This window comes from Protomyctophum bolini, assembly GCF_963924005.1.
Source record: "Protomyctophum bolini genome assembly, chromosome: 5".
Classification (NCBI taxonomy): Eukaryota; Metazoa; Chordata; class Actinopteri; order Myctophiformes; family Myctophidae; genus Protomyctophum; species Protomyctophum bolini.
The window spans coordinates 27193913-27215424 of NC_137866.1; the positions used below are offsets into that span (position 1 = coordinate 27193913).

Genomic DNA, 21512 nt, shown 5'->3' on the forward strand with positions numbered 1-21512 from the left:
ATAAAGAACAACTGTGCTGTGCTCTGCCTGTGTTTCATGGTCGCCCCAATGCTTTTCCAATGGAAGTCACAAACATGTTTGACCCCCCTCCCCCCATCACACACAACTGTTTGGTCAAACCACGTGACTTCCATTGGAAAAGCATTGAGGCGGCCATGAAACACGGACAGCACAGAGCATGTTCGTCTGATATGCGTGTACGAAGCCTTAAGGTGTTTGCACACTGGACGTGTTTTTCAGATTTTTAGCTGCGTTTTAGCTGTCGGTTTTCCGAAAAACACGTCCAGTGTGCAACCACCTTTATGCTGTATTGTGTTAGTTAGTGCGATGTTCAGATGTTGGACTTATTGTTTCATATGGAGATTGGATTCATATGTTTGCTCCATGATGTATCCATTCTCCTATCCTCAGACGTGCTTTGAAGGCTGCATGTTTTCTTTCTGTTCCTGTGAGCTGTATTTTGATGGATTTCCTCTCAGACTGTTCCTGGTTACTGGGCTGTGAAAACAGGGGTGTGGTGGAATTGATGGATGGATAAACAGATGGATGTTATTCTTAATCTCTGGCTATGCACAGGATCCTGTGCATCCTGTTCCTGTGCAAAATAATAAGTGGCTTTTATTTGATTTGATTTATTTAGAAAAGCAATCATGAAAATGTTATATAAATCAGCGATTCAAGGATTTCACAGTAAAGTCCGAAAACTTATTTCCACTGAGGAACGGAACAATACTTTCAAATACATCACATGACCTCCTCCCTATACGCTTGACCCAGTGACCTTCTAAATCCTGGGTCAAGTGTTTGGGGAGGCCAGACCACTGACCAAACGGCCTGACGGGAGCCATGCGCTTTTGAGGAGTGCACTTTTCTAGTATTCTTAATTTAGCCCACTGAATACGACATTGCCCACTGAATACGACACTGCCCACTGAATACTTTACATTACTGTCAACCATTTTCCAAACTATGCCGTGGTTTGTTTGTTTTTTCGAGGAAGCCAATTTCAGTACGGTATGAAAATAAACGTGCAGAGACTTTGAGATAAGTAGGTAATCCATCATTTTAAAAAATAAAAAATTAAGATGTATTTTTGGGGCTTTTTATGCCTTTATTGATAGTGAAGTGAAGTAGACTGGAGGCGGGGAGAGAGATGGGGAGTGACACGCAGCGAAGGCTGTCGGGATCCAGACTTGATCCAGTGACACGCTGTCAGGCTGCATTTGGCCGGTAATCCATCATTATTATATTACTTATCTTTTTTAAAGCATTTTAATGCATTTTAAAACACAGATTGATTTGAAAAGTCTAGACGAAAATAGTCCCTGGGGAAAAGATTGATTTATGATCAAAACACAAGATTCATATCCATTACATCCATGTCCGTGCAATGATGTTTATTGAGTTATTGACTCAGTTATCAAGTCATGTTTTAATACAGGTAACACATTTTTAATGGGAAAATAGCCTGTGTTTATGTACAACACATGTTGTATGCTCCTTAGATTAAGCCTTTCTTCTTTCTGAGCCTTTCTTTGTGAACGGTAAACAGGGAAGTGAACGACAACGCACATGCACAAAAGAGCAAGGAGCATGGTGCAGAAGGAGAGGCCAACTAAAAAAAACAGAAAAAAACCCAGAATATTTTTCTCTCGTTTGATATCAATGGAAATGCGCTAGAACGTCCTATAGCAACCCGTCGGTTGGATTAGTTATGACCTTCCCACACGTCGTACGGTCTAAATGGGCTAATGGACGGTAGAGCTATGTGTGTACAGGGAATAGAGGAGAGGGCTCAGCACACAGCCCTGGGGGTGAGAACATGATGACAACCAGGCAATATCACAAGACACATTCTGAAGTTTAATACACACATAGAGAAATATATACAGAAGTGGACACATGACGTGACCAGAGGATATGAAAACAAGGAAGAAAGAACAGGAACGGAACATACGTCTCGTATCATTATGCACCACAGACGTCAGTCTCTGATAAGATGGTCATCGTATCACGGGTATCAATGTGCTAACGTAGATGAGTTATTCACCACTGGGTCAGACAGCTAAAGGTCATGATAAATCTGTCTGCACATTTTCATTTTTGTGTACTTTTATATCAAAAGTCAATAAAAATCTAAATTGAATTACTTCCTTTGAACGAAAGTTGTGATGACGTGTCGAGGCTCACATGCATATTAATGGATCTTGATTATATTCACCCGTTTGATTCCCATTGCTGCGTCGTCCTCCAAACACAGCTTGTTTTGATTACAGAAATACTTAAAAAGAAATCTCATTCAAGATGACATCCAGACAGTTTATTACTCGTTTAAACTGAATACAAATATTTAGCACGCTAAAATATGTACCTGAAAACATGATAGGTTAATTAAGCCATCAGCGTTGCTGCCTGTCGCTCTCTCTGACTTTGTTTAAAATGTGTGTGCTATTGGCCTGACTGTACATGTGTGCATGTGCACATCTTGTTACCGGGGCGGACTGGGGGGTTTTCCAAATCACCCAAATCACTGAATGCTCCTTTAATGTTGTCCATTATGTCTCTTCTCCCAGGGCTCTGGTCTACGTGGCCCACGGGGCAGGAGAGCATTGTGGACCGTATGATGAGATCGCACAGAGGCTGAAGGAACAGTCACTGTTTGTGTTCGCACACGACCATGGTGAGTAACACGCACGCACACACTGTACACGCATGCACATGCACGCACTGACACACAATAACAAACACACACAAAGCAGATTCGAAAGAGAAGAAAACTATGCAAAGAACAAAAATATGCAAAACACAGGAAAAGGACGTGGAGTTTCAGACACACTTGCACAACACCGTCCAAGCACTATGATGGCAGTGCTTCAAAGTGAGCATTTCTTACATTTCACTGTTCTCTGTTGTAGAGCTTTATGCTACGGAACAACTAAGCCTATACTTCGGAAAATTAATTGCAGTAGGTAAAATAATTGCACGTTCTAACACTGGTTGTGTATTTGTGTGTGTGTGTGTGTGTGTGTGTGTGTGTGTGGTGGTGTGTGTGCGTGTGCATGTGTGTGTGTGTGTGTGTGTGTGCATGTGTGTATGCGTGCATGCGCGCGCTGCTTCTGTGTAATTATGATATGAATACCAGTGGAGCACTGTTGGGAGTAGAAGACCCTAGTTAGTATCTGTGGGCCATAAAATATTGACAAAGCTTTTTAAAACTTAAACTGAAACGATAACACAGCTTCTTAATAAAAAATTGAAGCACATAAAGAACTTTTCAAACCTTGGGAGATTCAAATTTTTACTCACACAATATATATTTTTCAGTTCACACAACTATTTTTAAAGGCAAAATGTGAATGATATATTTATTTGTACTGTACAGCCCTGGTATGCACGCATGCACGCACACACACACACACACACACACACACACACACACACACACACACACACACACACACACACACATGTAATGCATCCACATGGCAATCTTCTCTCTTGTTTTAGTCTGGGAGCTTTTGGGTTCAAACAATGGCAAGGGGTGACAAGATCTATACTTTTGTTCCCCTTTCACTGAAACTCAAACTTGACCCTCACAGAGTGGTTCTGAAACACAACCTTCTTGAGAACCCACCGGACTGGTTTGTTATAGAAAAAGTAAGACGGCCACGGTTCACACTCAAAAACCATACACCTTCCTGTTCCTACAACAAAGACGGTCGACAGTTAATCTAGAAGCGTTTAAGCTGCCAACAGTGGAAGAGTATGGATTTCCTGGGCACCTCCCATGAGACGTTAAATGCTGCGCCAGCGGTTGAATGGAAAAATCATATTGGATGCAATGGCATTTTCAGTGACGGCCAGCTGATGACTCGTTGAGCCTGGCTTTGTTTGTGACTCTGCAAATGTCACCATGGAAAACTAGAACGCCTTCTGTCTGTCTGTCTGTCTGTCTGTCTGTCTGTCTGTCTGTCTGTCTGTCTGTCTGTCTGTCTGTCTGTCTGTCTGTCTGTCTGTCTATCTGTCTGTCTGATTTCGTCGACTAAAACTCAGACGAAAAAAATGTTCGTCGACTACCTTTTTCCACTGACGAAAACTAAATGGAAACTAAATGAAAACTAAGCTACGGTGACTAAGACTAAATATACTGACAATTTTGTCAACAAATACAAACTACACTAAAATGTTAAGAAGGGACTAGTGGACAATAGATCAGTATAAGTCATTTTACTCTGGTTGCATGCTGTAAATAGCCTATCTACAAGCTCACAACGCGTCGCAAGCTTGTAGAGTGTAAAAGTGTAAAAACGCCATCGGCATCAATGCCTGCCAAAATACATTTTAGTCGACTAAATCAACTGTAGATTCAGTCGACTAAAATCTTATGATATTTAGTCGACTAAAACTAGAGTAACACTAAGACATTCCAGGTGAATAAATTGTGACTAAAACTAAATGAAAACTATTCAAGAGACTAAAAAATAAATCTAAATTTGCTGCCAAAAACAACAGTGACTGACTGACTGACTCTCTCTCTCCTGTCTGTCTTTCATTCTCTGTCTCCTCTCTCTTTTCTCACTTTCATATTGTTTTATCAGCAGCGTACAGTAGCAGTAGGTGGTGCTTCTGTCACTCAGTCTCTGTTTTACCTCCCAAATTGGTTTTAGACAAGAATGTGAACATAACATTTGGACACCTGCCAAAATGGATGCTAGAGAAACTCCTTCGCCAGCCTCTATACTGTCTGCAATGTCCTACCCTAGCTGCTGCTATACGCACGGTACTATGTATCTTGGAATATTGAAATCTTATTAAGATTTTATTAATGCTTGACAGCTAAGTATTGTTGTGCAGTGGCTTAGAAAGCTTACATTTTATTGAAACAGAATAACGCAGAGAGAGAGAGAAATCACAGTTGGCTCGGGTATAGAGTGGCCAGATGGGAACCGCGAGGTTCCCAGTTGGATCCCTGTGGGCTCCCCCAGAGTTGGTGTAGAAGTGTCCTTGAGCAAGACTCTGAACCACTAATTGCTCCCGATGTGCAGGTTGGCGTTGGCGCCTTGCATGGTTTCCTCTGACATCGGTGTATGACTGGGTGTCTGAATGGGTGGATATAATGCCCAATCTACTGTATGAAAAAATACAAAAAAGGTGGTCATTTTTATTTGATTTATGAGCTGGCAGTGAATGAATTAATAACACAATGGCTTACAATGACATCAAATCATCTCTTCATTCGCTCACTCAAACAACGTGTGTGTGTGTGTGTGTGTGTGTGTGTGTGTGTGTGTGTGTGTGTGTGTGTGTGTGTGTGTGTGTGTGTGTGTGTGTGTGTGTGTGTGTGTGTGTGTGTGTGTGTGTGTGTGTGTGTGCGTGCGCTCTGTTGTACAGTATATCCCTCAATGGAAAAGGTAAAACCTTCAAACCTTGTTCAGGAAATTAAACGGCTCAGCCCAATTTGATAAGATTAACATCACAGTACAAAGACTTGATCTTACAGAGATAATGCTGTGGTCAGTGGAGGACAGGCTGGTGTTAATCACTGATTGGCCCCAACCCGACGTCACAATGGCAACTCTTTAACCCATTTAGACCCCAGGACGGTTCTACAAATGGCTTCTAAATCCTGACGGTTTTCTGAAAATCCCATGTTTCTATGTCAGTGGTTCTATGTCAAATATCTGAAAATATGTTGTTCCAGGAACCTCCCAGAAGCAAAGATTTGAGTTAAAAAGTTTCGGTCTGAAAGAATATATATTCAAAGACTTTAGATCTGCTATTTTTCAATAATGCTTTTAAACACCAGAAGGGGTTCCCGTCCTGAACCAAACCAAAAATAAAATTTAAATCAGGATGGATCCTCATTTATCAGCTACAATGTTATATTGCAAATCAAAAGAGAGATGATCAATGGTGTTCAATGGGGATGAAAGTTGAGTTAAAAACGTAGGTTGGGCCTCCTAGGACCAACGGGAACCACAACTTGGAAAGAGGAGCGATTCGCGAGCACTCGAAAAATATCGGAGAGGGCGTACAATCAATGTACTTTATTCATGTTTAGAAAAAGTCTTAAAAGCCAACAGCCCGACATGTCGAGCAGCAACTGGTCTTCATCAGGGCATGTCTGTACATGTACTTGAAAACATTTTGTAAACACATGTATCGCTCGCTTCTCTTTTACAATTTGATATGGTTCCAAACGGTTCCGTTTTTCTTCTGCTCATGTATTTGTCTTCCGTTGTTTATCCTGTGTTTATAAAAATGCCATATGTTCAGTAAGTCCAACTTGGCTTCCCTATTTTGGCCAACTATAAAAGCGAATTATTATTTGTTTTCAGCTTGTAGGTATGCTCTTTTAAAATCATATTGATATTTGGGTATTTCTACAATAGGCCTACTTGTGTTAAACAACTCGACCAATTGACTTGCACTAAAAAGGTACAGTAGCAGTGTTTATTTCGTAGTTTATTTCGTACTATGACGAAAAATGTTCGTCGACTACCTTCTTTCACTGACGGGAACTAAAGGAAAAATAAGCTATGATGACTAAAACTAAGACTAAATATATCGACAATATAAACTAGACTAAAATGTTAGGAAGGGACTAGTGGACAAGAGATCCAATATAAGTCAGTTTACACTTCGTTGCATGCTGAAAATAGCCGATTTACAAGCTCACAACGTGTCGCGCTGCGAGAAGTTGTGAGCTTGTAGATCGGCTGTGTGTAAAATCACGATGTCATCAAGGCCCGCCAAAATACATTTTAGTCGACTAAAACTAGACTAACACTAAAACATTCCAGGTGACTAAAACTATGAAAACTATTCAAAAGACTATGACTAAAACCAAAATCAAATTTTGCTGCCAAAAACAACACTGGTACAGTAACAATATATTTAGCAGCAATGCTCAAACTGTGTATCTGCACACTATTATTTCCGCGTGTCTCTCATGAGCCTCAGCCTTCGGTAACCGCCACATGGTCTCGTCTCCCGTCCTCTTCGTTTGTATATTCGGTGTCCGTCTCACAAAGCTATACCTAAACCTAACCTGAAGCTCACAGAAATTATGCCTAAACCTAACCTAAAAACCCCCCCCTGTCCACCTGCATGGGCAAAACACCGGGAAAAGAGACTCTCCCTTGTGTTTCACCGTCAGACACGGATGCACTTGTTTTCTTTATATTGGTAGGGAGCCAAGCTGCTGTAAATGACATTTCATGTCTTGTTAGAATCCCATGGGGAGGATTAACCACCAGCAGCAATTAGCCTTTTGTTTACACCATGCAGATCCGATAGAGCGACAAACTGCATTCACCACTCTAATGGCTCCTCCGCCAGGATGTATGGATGACTGTTAGTCCATAATTGATCCCAGTTCAGGCTGGTTCATTCATCACTGCTACGTACTTATATACCTTTATTGAAAGGATAAGCCCCTTGAGATGTCGCATCTGCACAATAAAACCATGTTAATAAGCAATACAACAAGCAATGCCAGCATGCACATGTGATAATAATAAACGGCAGCATGGAACAAGCAGGGAACATATGAAGTTACATGCAGATCAGTCAGTATGTTATGTTTATGAAGTTACATGCAGATCAGTCAGTATGTTATGTTTATAGAAAGACAACTGCCAAGAAGAGTACGTACAGTACATTGATTTCAGCAGTGATGCTGGCTGAAGTATTGACTTGACGGAAAGACAGACCCACCCCCGCACACACACACACACACACACACACACACACACACACACTTGAATAGATGAGTGCGCGTGGGGTAGGAGCAGAAGTGCCTTGCTCCAGGGTCACTTGCAACACATGGACGAGGGCTAGGAGGTGAACCGGTGACCTCTTCTCTACTAATTAAGTTACGACCACCCTAAAGATTTAAGGTTGGGTTTAGGATTATACATTTAAGGGCTATGGTTAGGCTAGGGTTTAGGGATGCACGCCCAGATTAGACACACCATGTGGACGGTTGTGGTTAGGCTAGGGTTTAGGGATGCACGCCCAGATTAGACACACCATGTGGACGGTTGTGGTTAGGCTAGGGTTTAGGGATGCACGCCCAGATTAGACACACCATGTGGACGGTTGTGGTTAGGCTAGGGTTTAGGGATGCACGCCCAGATTAGACACACCATGTGGACGGTTGTGGTTAGGCTAGGGTTTAGGGATGCACGCCCAGATTAGACACACCATGTGGACGGTTGTGGTTAGGTTAGGGTTTGAGGTAGGTTGTTGTTCTAATGATCTAATGACAGTCTAATGACAGTCGGAACAATAGTATGTCTGAACTAAAGCCTGTACCCCACAAAAAATAGCAGAGCTACAAGCTCACAATTTAATGGCACAACACATAGTGAGCTCGTAGATCAGCAATTGTTGGCCTACACATTTTGTTTTTAAATGGCAGAGAGAGAGAGAGAGAGAGAGAGAGAGAGAGAGAGAGAGAGAGAGAGAGAGAGAGAGAGAGAGAGAGAGAGAGAGAGAGAGAGAGAGAGAGAGAGAGAGAGAGAGAGAGAGAGAGAGAGAGAGAGAGAGAGAGAGAGAGAGAGAGAGAGAGAGAGAGAGAGAGAGAAACGGAGGGTGAGGAAATGTGAAATGGTGTGCAGGCTGTGAATGCATGTGTGAGAGAGATAGAGATGGGGGACGTGCACGAGTGAATGACAGGACGAGGGAGGGAGGGAGGGAGGGAGGATAAACAACTGCTACAGAGACAGAAAGATAGATGGCCAGAGAGAGAGAACGTGTGAACCGCACATGTTGTGAATGTTTAAGAGTGTCCTATTGTCACCATGGTAACTCACTCTATACCTCTCAGCCATTGCTATGGCACACGCATGCACACACACACACATACCCTGTACACGTACACGCACGCACAGTTGCACACACGCACACGCGACAGGCTTGCAGCTATGGGTGGGCCTGGGTGGGCGCGGCCCACCCATATAGAGAGCTGGACCACCCATCAATTAAAATAAATATATATATATATATATTTTTTGAGTTTCATAATATCTTTCTTTCTTTCAGTAAAATATGTTTTTGTTGTGTTTTTTTACATGATCATCTTGCTTAATATGAATAAACAGGCTGTCAGTTCTTTTTCACTAATGTGCCTAGACTAGCCTTTTTAAGACCCAGGTTTTTGGCCTAGACTATAGGATGCGATCGATGCGAGTTGTTACGTTCACTTCCTGAGACTGCTGCTGCAGAGCCATGTGGAGATGTTTACTTTTTGTTTCATTCATCTTTCTCGTTCCGGGGCCGTAGCACGCCGAACAATCTGATGAACTAAAAATAGACTAGGTCGCGGACGCGGTGACAATACTGTGGATTATGCTTTTCTAAATCTTCCGAAGTTCTGACGCCTCAGCAACAAGGTATTTGGAATGGACTGGAAGCTTGTTTTGTGATTTCCACGTTGATGCTTTAGTTTAGTGTGTGTGTGTGTGTGTGTGTGTGTGTGTGTGTGTGTGTGTGCGGGCCTGCCTGGCTGTCACTCTGGGGGCAATATAACCGAAATACGGCTCACACACGCGTGCTGTGTGCATGGTGGCCCACACACACACACACACACACACTATTTCTATAGGCACACATTACCACATGCATACACACACACAGATATGTGCACATACACACCATAATATATGCACGAGTGCAATGCACACATTCTTACATGCTAATGCTCCTCTACACACACACACACACACACACAACATGTGCGATTGCGTGTGGGGGAGCTGTTAATGAATGAATGTGTTCATTCTCTCCATCCAGTGGGTCATGGGCAGAGCGAAGGTGACAGGATGAACATCAAGGACTTCCAGGTGTACATCAGGGACTCTCTTCACCACGTGGACCTGATGAAGGCTCGCTACCCAGGCCTGCCCATCTTCATCCTGGGACATTCCATGGTAATCCTTGCTTTGACACGCTTTGAGAATTTATCAAACTAAATGTTTTTGTTTTTAAGTAATGCAGATGTTTAACAATGACGTAACTCTTGAGAGCGCAACATGAAACCAAATGGACCCCTACGAATTATTGGGGCTGTTGATGTCCTGAAGTAATTTTTCATTATGAATTATGTCTTGGCAGTTGATCGGGAACTGTAATATTTGCTACTCCTCCTGGAAACAATTGTGACGAAAAACAGGAAAATCCTAATTCTCAAGAAAGGAAAACGTTATAGGAGAGAGGACTGTACGGATTCTAACAATGCTTAAAGCACCAAAAGGGGTCCCCGTCCAGAATGGATTCATAATATTCTATTCAAAATAATCCCGTTATTTACTTTTGCTTTTGATTCCCATAAGGATTAGAGAATGACGATCCACAGACACAGACAGACAGTCCCCTTGCCAGTTCCACTTAGCTATTAATCTCTCTGTCAAACCGTTTGGCACACAAACCACAAGTAGTGTTCAACTTCACAGCTTGACATTGAAACCATTCACGCTGCACACAGTAAAATCCTTAGTGTTCATGTATCCACTTTTATCTTTGGGACTGTACGGATGTAATCTGTACACTCTTTTAGGGTTAAATTAACACCGTGGATTTCATCCAGTGAAGAAGAGAGATTCAGTTTCAACATACAGTATTTATCGGTGTTGAGAGAGTATAGAAACTCTGTTACAGTATAAACAGAGCAACTAACTTTAATTCAATTACATTTGAATGAATTGCTGCTACTTGTCGCAAATGTTTTTTTTATATTAAGCGAATGCAAAAACATTGAAATACAACTTTCAAAAGTATAAAGCTAACTTCTCTTATGGATGTATAACTATCTATCTCTGACAGAAAGTGCACAATCTTTTGTATAGTTTCACAAGGTAGTATTACCCAAAGTGTTAATAATGTAACACAGCTCTGTTTACACCTTTCTTTAATTCCTATTTATATTCAACATTTATTTGTAAATACATAGTTTTATTTTGATTGTCTTGTTCCACTTTTGCTTTGGCAATGTAAGCGTACGTTTTCTCATGCCAATAAAGCTCCTTTGAATTTAATTGAAAATAGTAGAAATAGTGCCAAATGGATCCGTATAAGCGTATAAGTGTAGCTTTTTAGATTTTACTTCTTAGGTGGACAAGTATATCCAATGAAACCAGTTGATGGTGAAGGTCCTTAAGACCATTTAGACCTGAGGACGATTCTACAAATGTCTTCTAAATCATTTATTTTCTGAAAAAACCTCATGTTTCTGTCAGTGGTTCTCAAACTATTGTTGTCATCATGTCAAGGAAGGATGTAATTGGCTGCTGACCCCCATCTGAATATATGTTGTTCCAGGGACACCCCTAGAAGCAAAGATTTGAGTTAAAAACGTTCGCTCTGAAAGAATATATAACATATTACAAAGATTTGCGCCACATTTTCATTTTTTTTCATATACATTTTCATTCATGTTTAAAAAAAACAGCAGACCTACAAGCTTGTAGCGTAGCACTCGGTGCCGCACTACGAGCTTGTAGATCTGCTATTTTTCAATAGATAAATTATGACATAATGCTTAAAACACCAAAAGGGGTTCCCGTCCAGAATGGGTTAAGACCAGAGTGTTTTACATCACATTAGGGTGCCTTTCATTGATTGCAGAGTAAAAGAGATAGCATGCAGGTGTTTTTTTAATCAAATGAATGAATGAAAGGCACATAAAGGCATCAGGCTGCATTCAACATTAAAGCCTGCACCTTCTAAAGGACATGATTTTGCATTCATGGCAAATTGAGCTGCCTTTAGCACTGTTTCTGTCTGTCAGGGAGGATTTAGCACTGTTTCTGTCTGTCAGGGAGGATTTAGCACTGTTTCTGTCTGTCAGGGAGGATTTAGCACTGTTTCTGTCTGTCAGGGAGGATTGCAGCTAGGGCTTCACTGCCCACATATTATTGTACTTAAAATGAACAAGCTGTGTGTGGGGGTGTGTGCGTGTGTCTTTGCTTACATACAACATAACTGCCTGCATAAAAACACAGCCAAACATTTACACTGTACTCCCAGACAGGGACCAATGTTGGTTTAGAGAAAAGTCTCACTCTGTAAACAAGCAGCCCGGACAGACTGGATCACACTTACACTGCTGCACACACCCACTTCTCCTAATTATTCTCCAAATGTGTCTTGCTAGCTTGATATCATCTTTTTGTGGCTAAAATTCACACAAAGATTGCACGTTATTAAAGCTGCTATAAGCAATAATATGTCAAAATATTTATGACGTTTTTTTTCCCTGGTATTCAGACAGCCAGCAATGGGTAGAACGCTCCCCAAAAATGTAGTCTCTGTGACACATCTAGTCATTCAAAGATTTTCCTAGAAGCTTTGTCATTGGTCGATTTGCCTGTCTACTTCCTGATTGGTTAGTCATATCGTTTAGTTTTTTCGACCAATGACAAAGCTTCTAGGAACATCTTTGAATGCAGATTGTGGACCAAAAAAATGGGAGCGTTTTACTCATTGCTGGCTGTCAAAAAAAGACACTAAAAATTTGACATATTGATTATAGCAGCTTTAATCCTTCACATCATTATAATTTATTCATCAATATCATACACGTATAAATCTCTGAATCCCAGTCCCTGTCTTCACTTTTTTCGTGTAGAATGATGAACCTCGTTTACTTGTTATTACAGGCTTACATTTCTTAATAATGTACTGTGGTACATTAATTAATAATCATTAATGTTTGGGTCATGTTTTAAACATTGAGATAAGAATGTAATCCACATTCATGTGCCCTGCAGAGCCATAGTTGTGTCCGTGTATGTGCAAGCATAGGCGGTATTTATTGACACCTAATTCTAAACACAGGTCTCCACACACAATATGACAATGACCATTTACACCTAGTGTCAGTGGCTTTACATGCTGTGAGTGCTTATCAGGCAGGGAGTGACAGGGTGTAAGCACACCTAGGATTCCATGCGCGGACAAAAGCAGCTGTCTGCCAGCGTCTCTTCCGGGTTTTTAGACAGCTGGTGGATGGAAATGATGAAGCTCCATTGGAGTGGATTCCAGGAAAAGCTTGCCCCCACGGCATTCTGCCACGTGAGTGGAGCTTCATTTCCATCCACCAACTGTCTATAAACCTGGAAGAGGCGCCGGCAGACAGCGGCTTTTGGCCGCGCATGGAAGTTCAGGTGTGCCTGCGCTGAGACTCTGCATTCAGATTTGAATAGTTTGAACTTGAAATTGATGCCAAGTTGCCAACTTTGTTCCACCTCCCTTTCCCCCTGTTTTTAGTATTGTTAAACGTATAGGAAATAAAAATGTATAGGACAGTAGACTGACAGGAAATGGGGAGAGAGATGAGGAGTGACACGGGATCGGTATTCAAACCCAGGACACGCTGTCAGGCTAGGTGCACAGACCGCTACGCCAGTGGTCCGGGCTTCCTGCTTTAGTTTTTAACCTGAACTGGAAAATAAGCTACACAATCAACCTACGGTTTCTTCCCCCTTAAGAGAAAGTATTTTTCTTTTCTCCATAATTCCTATTAGATCTTCTTTTCTGTCCTCACTTTTATATTTTATATCTTTTTACTTCTTTTGCTTATTAAAGCCATACTTTTTCGTTCTTACTTTAATTTGTACGCTCTGATCCCTAAAACCTTCATTTCTTACCTCCCCAATTTAGTTGCTATGCCAACTGATTCCTCCCCACACACAGTACTGTGTGTTTGTATCCTATACTGGCTCACCTGCCAGTGAAGAGCCCGGGGCCGCCTCATCCTGTGGGAGCACGCAAAGGGACAATTATGGTTTCCTCCCCCGAACATGGGACAATTCTGGTCGTATAGACCAGTGGTTCCCAAAGTGGGGTCCCCAGCTAAATTATAGTTAGGAACCAAATGGACCCTTATGGGTCTGTAACTCTGAGAGTGTACAAATGGACCCGTTCCATTTGCACACTCTCAGAGATAGAAATGCCATTAAATGGGGGTCTGGAGCCTAATTCATGAAAAACTGGAGGTCCTTCAAATTAAATGGGTTGAGAATCACTGCTAGAGCCATAAAAATCTTCTCATGGGGGTCCCTGACATATCTCTTCTAATGGGGGTCCACGGGCTAATTGGTGTCAATTTGGGGTCCTTGACATGAAAAGGTTTGGGAATCACTGGTAGAGCAGGCATTACACGGCCCTTTGGCTGACTCTGACCAGGTTACGTGGAAATGAGAAAATATAACATACTTTCTAATTTTACCTTATGCGTGGACTAAAATGGCATTGCTTATATATAGCCTGTTTATTCACGTACACACACAATCTGTTTTCCTGCCGTGCCGAATGATTGACCCGTTACCTTCCTTGTCACCCCCCCCTCAAAAATGTCCGCTCATGCCCACAAAAAGAAAGGTGGAGGCCGAGCCGAATGCAGAGGTTTCAACTAAATATGTGCTAATAAGCATTTATTTACTGAAGTCAGAGGAAATAACAATAATATACTCTTACCAGCTTGTCAAAACAATGCCATTTACTGCTTTTTATATAGAATTAATTGCCCACCCCTGGACAAAGCCAGATGCACTGTGGTGGATTTGAACTCGGCGGTGGTGGGCAGCTACTGTTACTACTGTGCCACCCCAAGTGCCATTCTCATTTTCCTTGTTGAGTTTTTTTAAAATCTCACTTAGTTTGTTACCTTTATTCACTTGTGTCTGTTCATCATCTTCATCATCGCCTTTATTTACAATAGAGGGTGTGCGTGTGACATCATCATCATACACGTAAGTTATGCAGAAACGCCTACTGAGTGGCAAAAAACTACTTTCTGGCCTTGACAGCCCATACATCCAAACAGGAAAGTCTTATCTGATTGTATTAATCAATATTAAACTACGTTAAACTCACTTCCTTTGCCCCCGATTTGCTTAAGGCATTAGACTGTTATCCTGAGTGACTTACAATCGTGAAATCAGCGTAAATGGCGTGAAACCTAGTCAACAGATGACAGCGTAAATCTTTTAATTTCTTTCTTTTAGGTGAGACTTTTTTCCCCCTACAATACACAGTTTTTTTCCTCCACTCACCTATTCTTGACAAATGTGAAAATGTCAATGCAACATGAATTCACATAAAACTATATATTTCCTAATGCGTCTCTTCGACCTGAAAACCAGGTCAACCCTGTCTCTCACGCAGACCACCCATAGTGGACGTGTCGACCATAATGAAAGTAGTGAATAGCTTTCTTATCGCAGGACCTCGTTTCCCTTATCCTGTGTTTCTCTCAGTCAGTTCCTCTCGCCCCTCTCTGTTTCTGCAAGTCTCTATTTGACTGTAAATAGTATGACGTAAGTCCCAAAGACAATGAAAGCCACCTGGGAGCTAAAATGCTTTGACACTCCAGTGATAACATCCTGGAGAGTCTGTGATTTAGCTTACATGTTGCTAGATTATACAGTGATCATGTATCCTGCGTTATTATATTAAATGCATTTGATTTATCCTGCATCCATATTAAATAACCCATTTAGAACCCAGACCAGATTCTACAAAATGTCTTTTCTGAAAAACCCTATGTTTCTGTCAGTCATTCTCAAACATTTTCATGTCAAGGACCCCCAAACATATATGTAATTGGCTGCCGACCCACATCCGAAAATATGTTGTTCCAGGGACCTCCCCAGAAGCATTTGAGTTAAAAACGTTTGCTCTGAAAGAATGCGCATGACATCATCATCATACGTGGAAGTTATGCGAGAACGCCTACTGAGTGGCACAAAACTACTCTCTGGCCTTGACAGCCCATACATCCAAACAGAAAAGTCCTATTTGATTGCATTAAATGACTTTAAACAACATTAAATGTACTTTGTCACTCACTTTGCCACTCTATTTGCCACTCGATCTGCCATTGAGTTTATGCATGTGCATACCCTCTATTAGAATGACATGGTAAGAGGAGTTGGTTGTGCTTGACGTGCCGTGGCAGCTTGTACACAACCCACAACCTGTCTGGTGACATGTGGTGTGACATTCCTTTGTCACATTCCTATATGCCAATAGGAATGCTAACCAACCAGTAAGACTCCTGAGGGCGAGAAGCGACCTTGCCCTAAAGGGCGAGGTTTCGTGCACGCATCCGCCTCGTTGACGGAGTCAATGATCAACCAGTACCAAACTAGTAAAAATAGCAGATCTACAAGCGCACAATGCGTCGCCAGCTTGTACTTCGTTAAAAAAGTTTGCTCTGAAAGAATATATATTCAAAGATTTGTGCCACATTTTCATGATTTTTCAAAAATAGCAGAGCTACAAGCTCATAGCGTGGCACTCAGTGCCGTGTTAGTAAAATGTTATATTAAAACAAAAGGCACTGGAGATCTAATGGTAACGCCTGAGGCTTTAGCTCAATGTCTGTCCAGGGCTGAATGGCATCCCCCCCCCCCCCTGGTATTAGCCAACAGTGAAACAACACATGTTTACTTTCTGACATTCCTTTATTTAGGCTCGGTTTGACTTGTTTACTGCTGTATAAACAGGAAAGGGCGACCAACAGAAATTAGCCTGATTCAAATACTTTGTTGTTTGACACTCTGGCACGCTGAAAACTCTGGCACGCTGATCTAAACAGCTCACACGCTGTTGTGAGCTTGTAGATCGGTATGACAGAGTATAAGCATTACCCCCACCTACGCAGACACAATTATAGTTATTATTATTGATAGAAAGTCATCTTTGGGGTGAACTACGTCTTTATGCCCTGTATTATACTGTATTGTACTTTTTGTACAACGGTGTCATGGAAAATGACCAGTCTACATGTGACGCGTTGTGAGCTTGTTGATCAGTTATTTTTACATTTTCTTTTTTTTTATAATCGTTCATTAATCGTAATTGGGGCAAAAGTTTCAAATAATCGTGATATTGATTTGAAGTCATATTGGCCCGCCCACAAAGTAAGCCTTGCCGAGCCATGAGGCCCATAGGGGCAGGAGCCTATCTCCTGTTTCTGTTGCGTGAGGCAGCTTGATGTACAAGTACACCCCCTGGACATGACATGTGCGCGCGTGCGTGCGTGCGTGCGCGAGCGAGACGGAAAGATTAAGATAAGAACATTGATCAGTTGAATCTGGTTAATTGGTCACTTTCCACCCCCTTTCTCCTTCACTGTGCAGAACTCTGAGCTGCCTTATCTGTTTCAGTTAGGACTCAATGGGCGTGCGTGCGTGCTCAGGAAGGATTGTCCAGGGAGGACAATCTAAAATACATTTCTCTTTCATGTTGCTAACACAGGAAGTCTGTCCGTTCCTTCCCTGAAACACCCTCCATGCTGTCCGAGTGTCCTAAAGTCTCCCCACGCTGTAGAATGAGCTCCCATCCTCAGTCAGACTCACTCCCTAGTTTCCATTGCAGTACACCTCACCTTCTGGCACTTGCTTTTCCTTCTTGCTGCATATTTCTTTTGTTTTTAGATTTAGACATACGGTAATATAGTGCTTGTTTAACCAAATGTTTTACCATGGCTGGAATCCATTACACCTCATCCTCTAGGAATCGAGTACACCTCACCCTCTAGCACTTTTCTTTTCTTTTTTGATAGATTTATACTGCTTGCTTGACCACAAACACTTAAGAATGTTATTTCAGATAGCATTTTGTTTAGACCGATGCTAGTATTGCTATTTACCTGGCTGGAATCCTATTTTCTTTCAATAGATAGTTTTTACTTGCGTTTTACTACATGATAAACTGACCATTCACCCTGTTGCTTGTCGACTATAGGGCTCATGCTATTTCGTGCCAATTGTAAATTGTGATGACCACATTCACGGTACCGACCCAGAATCAGAATGTTGTTTACAGCTTGTTCCATTCTTCAATCTGCTCCTCATTTTCAATATGGAACTGATTATCTGACCAGCTAATGTAGGCCAAATGACATTGCAGTCTAGTTCTTAAATTGATGAGATTGGTGCGTGCGTGCGTGTGTGTGCGCGTGTGTGCGCGTGTGTGTGTGTGTGTGTGTGTGTGTGTGTGTGTGTGTGTGTGTGTGTGTGTGTGTGTGTGTGTGTGTGTGTGTGTGTGTGTGTGTGTGTGTGTGTGTGTGTGTGTGTGTGTGTGTGTGTGTGTGTGTGTGTGTGTGTGTGTGTGTGTGTGTTCGTGCGTCTGTGTGTGAGAGAGAGAGAGAGAAACTGAGAGAGAGAGAGTATTTGTGTCTGTGTTTCTCCAGCTTTAGAAAGTGAACTGTGTTGTTAGGAAGTATTTTGTTCCTCTGTGCTTCCCGTTTCTTTTCATGAACTTCTCCAGCCTGATGAATATTCAAACAACAGACAAAGATTATGCTCAAAACTCAAAATAGCCAACAAAGTCTTTCACACACAAAATGACACTGTGTGTGTGCGTGTACGTGCGTGCGTGTCTTTATATCATTGTTTGCGTATATATTTCTGTCTATTTTGGTCAGTATACACTCACTGACATGCACTGTGTATGTGCGTGTGTGCGTGCGTGTGCACTCGCATTAGCTGAAACCAAGTGTGGATAATGGATTGGTTCTTGGCAGCCAAAGATCTTCTAATGATCCTGGCCCTGATTGGTTAGATTCTATAGCCCACCTCAAAGCTTCACTCTGAGTGGTTAGATTCTGTAGCCATCCTCAAAGCTTCACTCTCCATGATGTGCCAAGACAACGACATGACTTACAGCTCATGTTAGACGCAGCTTTACAACACATGTGTGTGTTCCTGGGGTCGAGGGTTCAAATCCCAAAATCCATGACCTGTTTCTGACCCTTTCCTGTTTCTGACTTTCTCTCTCTGTCTCTCTCTCTCTCTCTCTCTCTCTCTTTCTTTCTTCCTTCCTATCTCTCTCTTTCTCTCTCTCTCTCTCTCTCTCTCTCTCTCTCTCTCTCTCTCTCTCTCGCTCTCTCCACTCATGTCTATATAGTGAAACTCAGAGGAAGGCGGAGGAGGAACTTCACACCCATTTTAAACAAAAGACATGTTGTGTTCATGCGGCATTCATCTCCAAACCCCTCGCTGGTTTTCTCCGCTGTTTCTTTCTCAATAACCCCTCACCTAATTTTTTTGAGAGCCATTCTGAAGTGATCGTCTCTCAAGGTTTTACACAAACTTTGGAGCAAATGTTGGAGCAAAAAAACCCACAGATGTCAGTGTGGCTTAGTGCTCATTCCAGACATATAGGTTTGAAACGTATGGTCTTGGGCTCAACGTCTTCCTCGTGGTATCTATAACGCCCCCTCCCACACACGCACGCACGCACGCACGCACGCACGCACGCACGCACGCACGCACGCACACTCTGACTTCCTTGATGGAAGGGATTGTCTTTTGTCTGCCTTCTTGTCTCTTTTTCCTTTTTTCTCCCAATTTGTAGTCATTACGCCACTTTCAAATTTCGCTATGAAGTTCCTGTCACCGCCAACCCCTACTTGGTTTTTAGGGAGGGTGTATATCAATGGTCCTTCAGGGAGTTCCAGGGGGTCCCCAGCTAAATTATTGTTTTGAACCAAATGGACCCTTTATGGGACTGTAACTCTGAGAGTGTACAGATGTAATATGCATGTCAGACTGGGGGTCATTGAAATTAAACGGGTTGAGAATCACTGGTCCCTGGCATATCTTTTCAAATGGAGGTCCGCGGGCTAATTACTGTAGTGTGTTGACAACCACATTTAATCAAAAACGTCTTCTTTTCACCTTACAGTGAGGAGTTTCACCCTGAGGATGTAACACGTTCGGAGGAACACCGTATTCCTCCCACTCCCCCCGCCTTGACACCCTCTTGAATTCCCAGATTTACCCACCTGCAGTCGAACACAGCCAATTATGTTTGTTGTAAATGTCCGGCCAAGCCGTCCGGCCGGTCACCGTGAAGGATTAGAAACCACTCCACCGTGCCGGGCAGGAAACATCATCTCTATAACACCCGGGTGCTTGTTACATTTTGTATTTTAATCTATGTTTCTTTGATATCGGTACACCTTGCCTCTTTTTGGGCACCCATAACTATATACCCTATTGGCCTGAATTATTTCAGAAGGTAATACACACAAAAAAAAATTCGGGGACTAGACTATTTGACATTCAATGTTCTTTTTCCACAAATGAGTTTGAAAAATGGGGATTCGTCTTATAATCGGAGTCCTCTTATATGATTTGTTGATTGATTCTTTATTTAAGTGTCATGCTTCCGAAGAAGCCCAGCCCATATGGACTTACAGGACACTTTTTTACAGTTTAAATAAACAATGGCAATAAACCAACATGACGGTTTGCAAACAATGATCCAAGTCAATACCAAACTGACTAATACACTCCAGATATATATTATATTTGGTACCTACAATACGGTATCTACACTGTGATTTAGTCCTAGAGCTTGACTTTTAGAGCAATGTTTTGCTGTGTGTTCTTCTGCCTCCAGGGTGGCGCCATCTCCATCCTTTTAATTTAGAACAATGTTTTTGTTGTGTGTTCTTCGGCCTCACTCACACCTAAGACACACTTGTGTCCTGTGTCTTCCGTGTGTTATGGCCGCCTCAATGCATTTCCAATGGGAGTCACATGGTTTGATGACACAACCTTGTTGCATGGCTGTGGTCTTCTAGCCTGGTTAATAAACCAGACCAAATCAGCCGTTGGCAATTTCTTTTTGCATCAAACAAAAAAGTTTGGTCAAACCATGTGTTATGATTTTCATAACCATGCATGATGCATAGATGTCACGCTTGATGTCAGCTCATGGTTATGTGACCAACAGCATGCATACTGTACTTTACTGTATTGCACCAATTCTTGAGATACGCTGATGTTGACCTTAAGGCCTGTTTACGCAAACACAGTATCCTGTATGTCTTACACCTTCCTAATCTTGACGGAATCTATTAGTATCAGGTTTATTAGGTGTTGTTTATGAGAGCACAGGCAACGTGCATAGATCATATCTTTTCAGGTTGCTCCGTTCCAATGAAGGGGCCCGCACATCCTGCCTGCCATAGAGGGGACAGGAACTCCCACCTTTGGCCTTCATCTCACCCCTCCAACTCACTGATGCCTAAGCCTAACGAACTTTAAACCACAGAAATTGTACATTTTGTCAATCTTACAGTATGTATTCTCAGAAATACCTATGTGACATACGACCACTGGGCGGGGGGTTGAACCTCTCGAGATACTGTTTTGTATATAATGCACGGAAAATGTAATAAACATTAGTGTCATGCTTTGAACCTCACTCCACCGTGTGGCGTCAAATCGTGTCCTCGGTGCGTCACTTTCTCTTATTCTTACTATCCTATCTGCAGACTGTTGTATAGCTGATGCATGAGTCTTGTGCGTGTTGCAAGCTCGCAATTAATTTCCAATGGGAGTCACGTGGTTTGAAGAGACAAACGTGTTGTATGAGGGGGGAGACTACACTCAGAGAAACGTGGGTCTGTTGTTTCTGCATTCCTCTCTAGCGCACCGCCCACTTCCCGCAAAGCCTTGTGGGAAATGGAGGCATCTAGGGAGGGG

General features: G+C 42.2%; 1 protein-coding gene across 2 annotated transcripts in view; it reads left to right on the plus strand.

Annotated features, from left to right (window-relative positions):
- Positions 1–21512, plus strand: part of mgll (monoglyceride lipase) — a 48509-nt gene that overhangs the window by 19886 nt on the left and 7111 nt on the right. For both annotated transcript variants that reach the window (XM_080764068.1, XM_080764067.1), the window contains 2 exons: positions 2574–2680; positions 9799–9935. In XM_080764068.1, coding sequence (XP_080620194.1) covers positions 2574–2680; positions 9799–9935 — 244 coding nt within the window. The remainder of the gene's footprint in view (positions 1–2573; positions 2681–9798; positions 9936–21512) is intronic.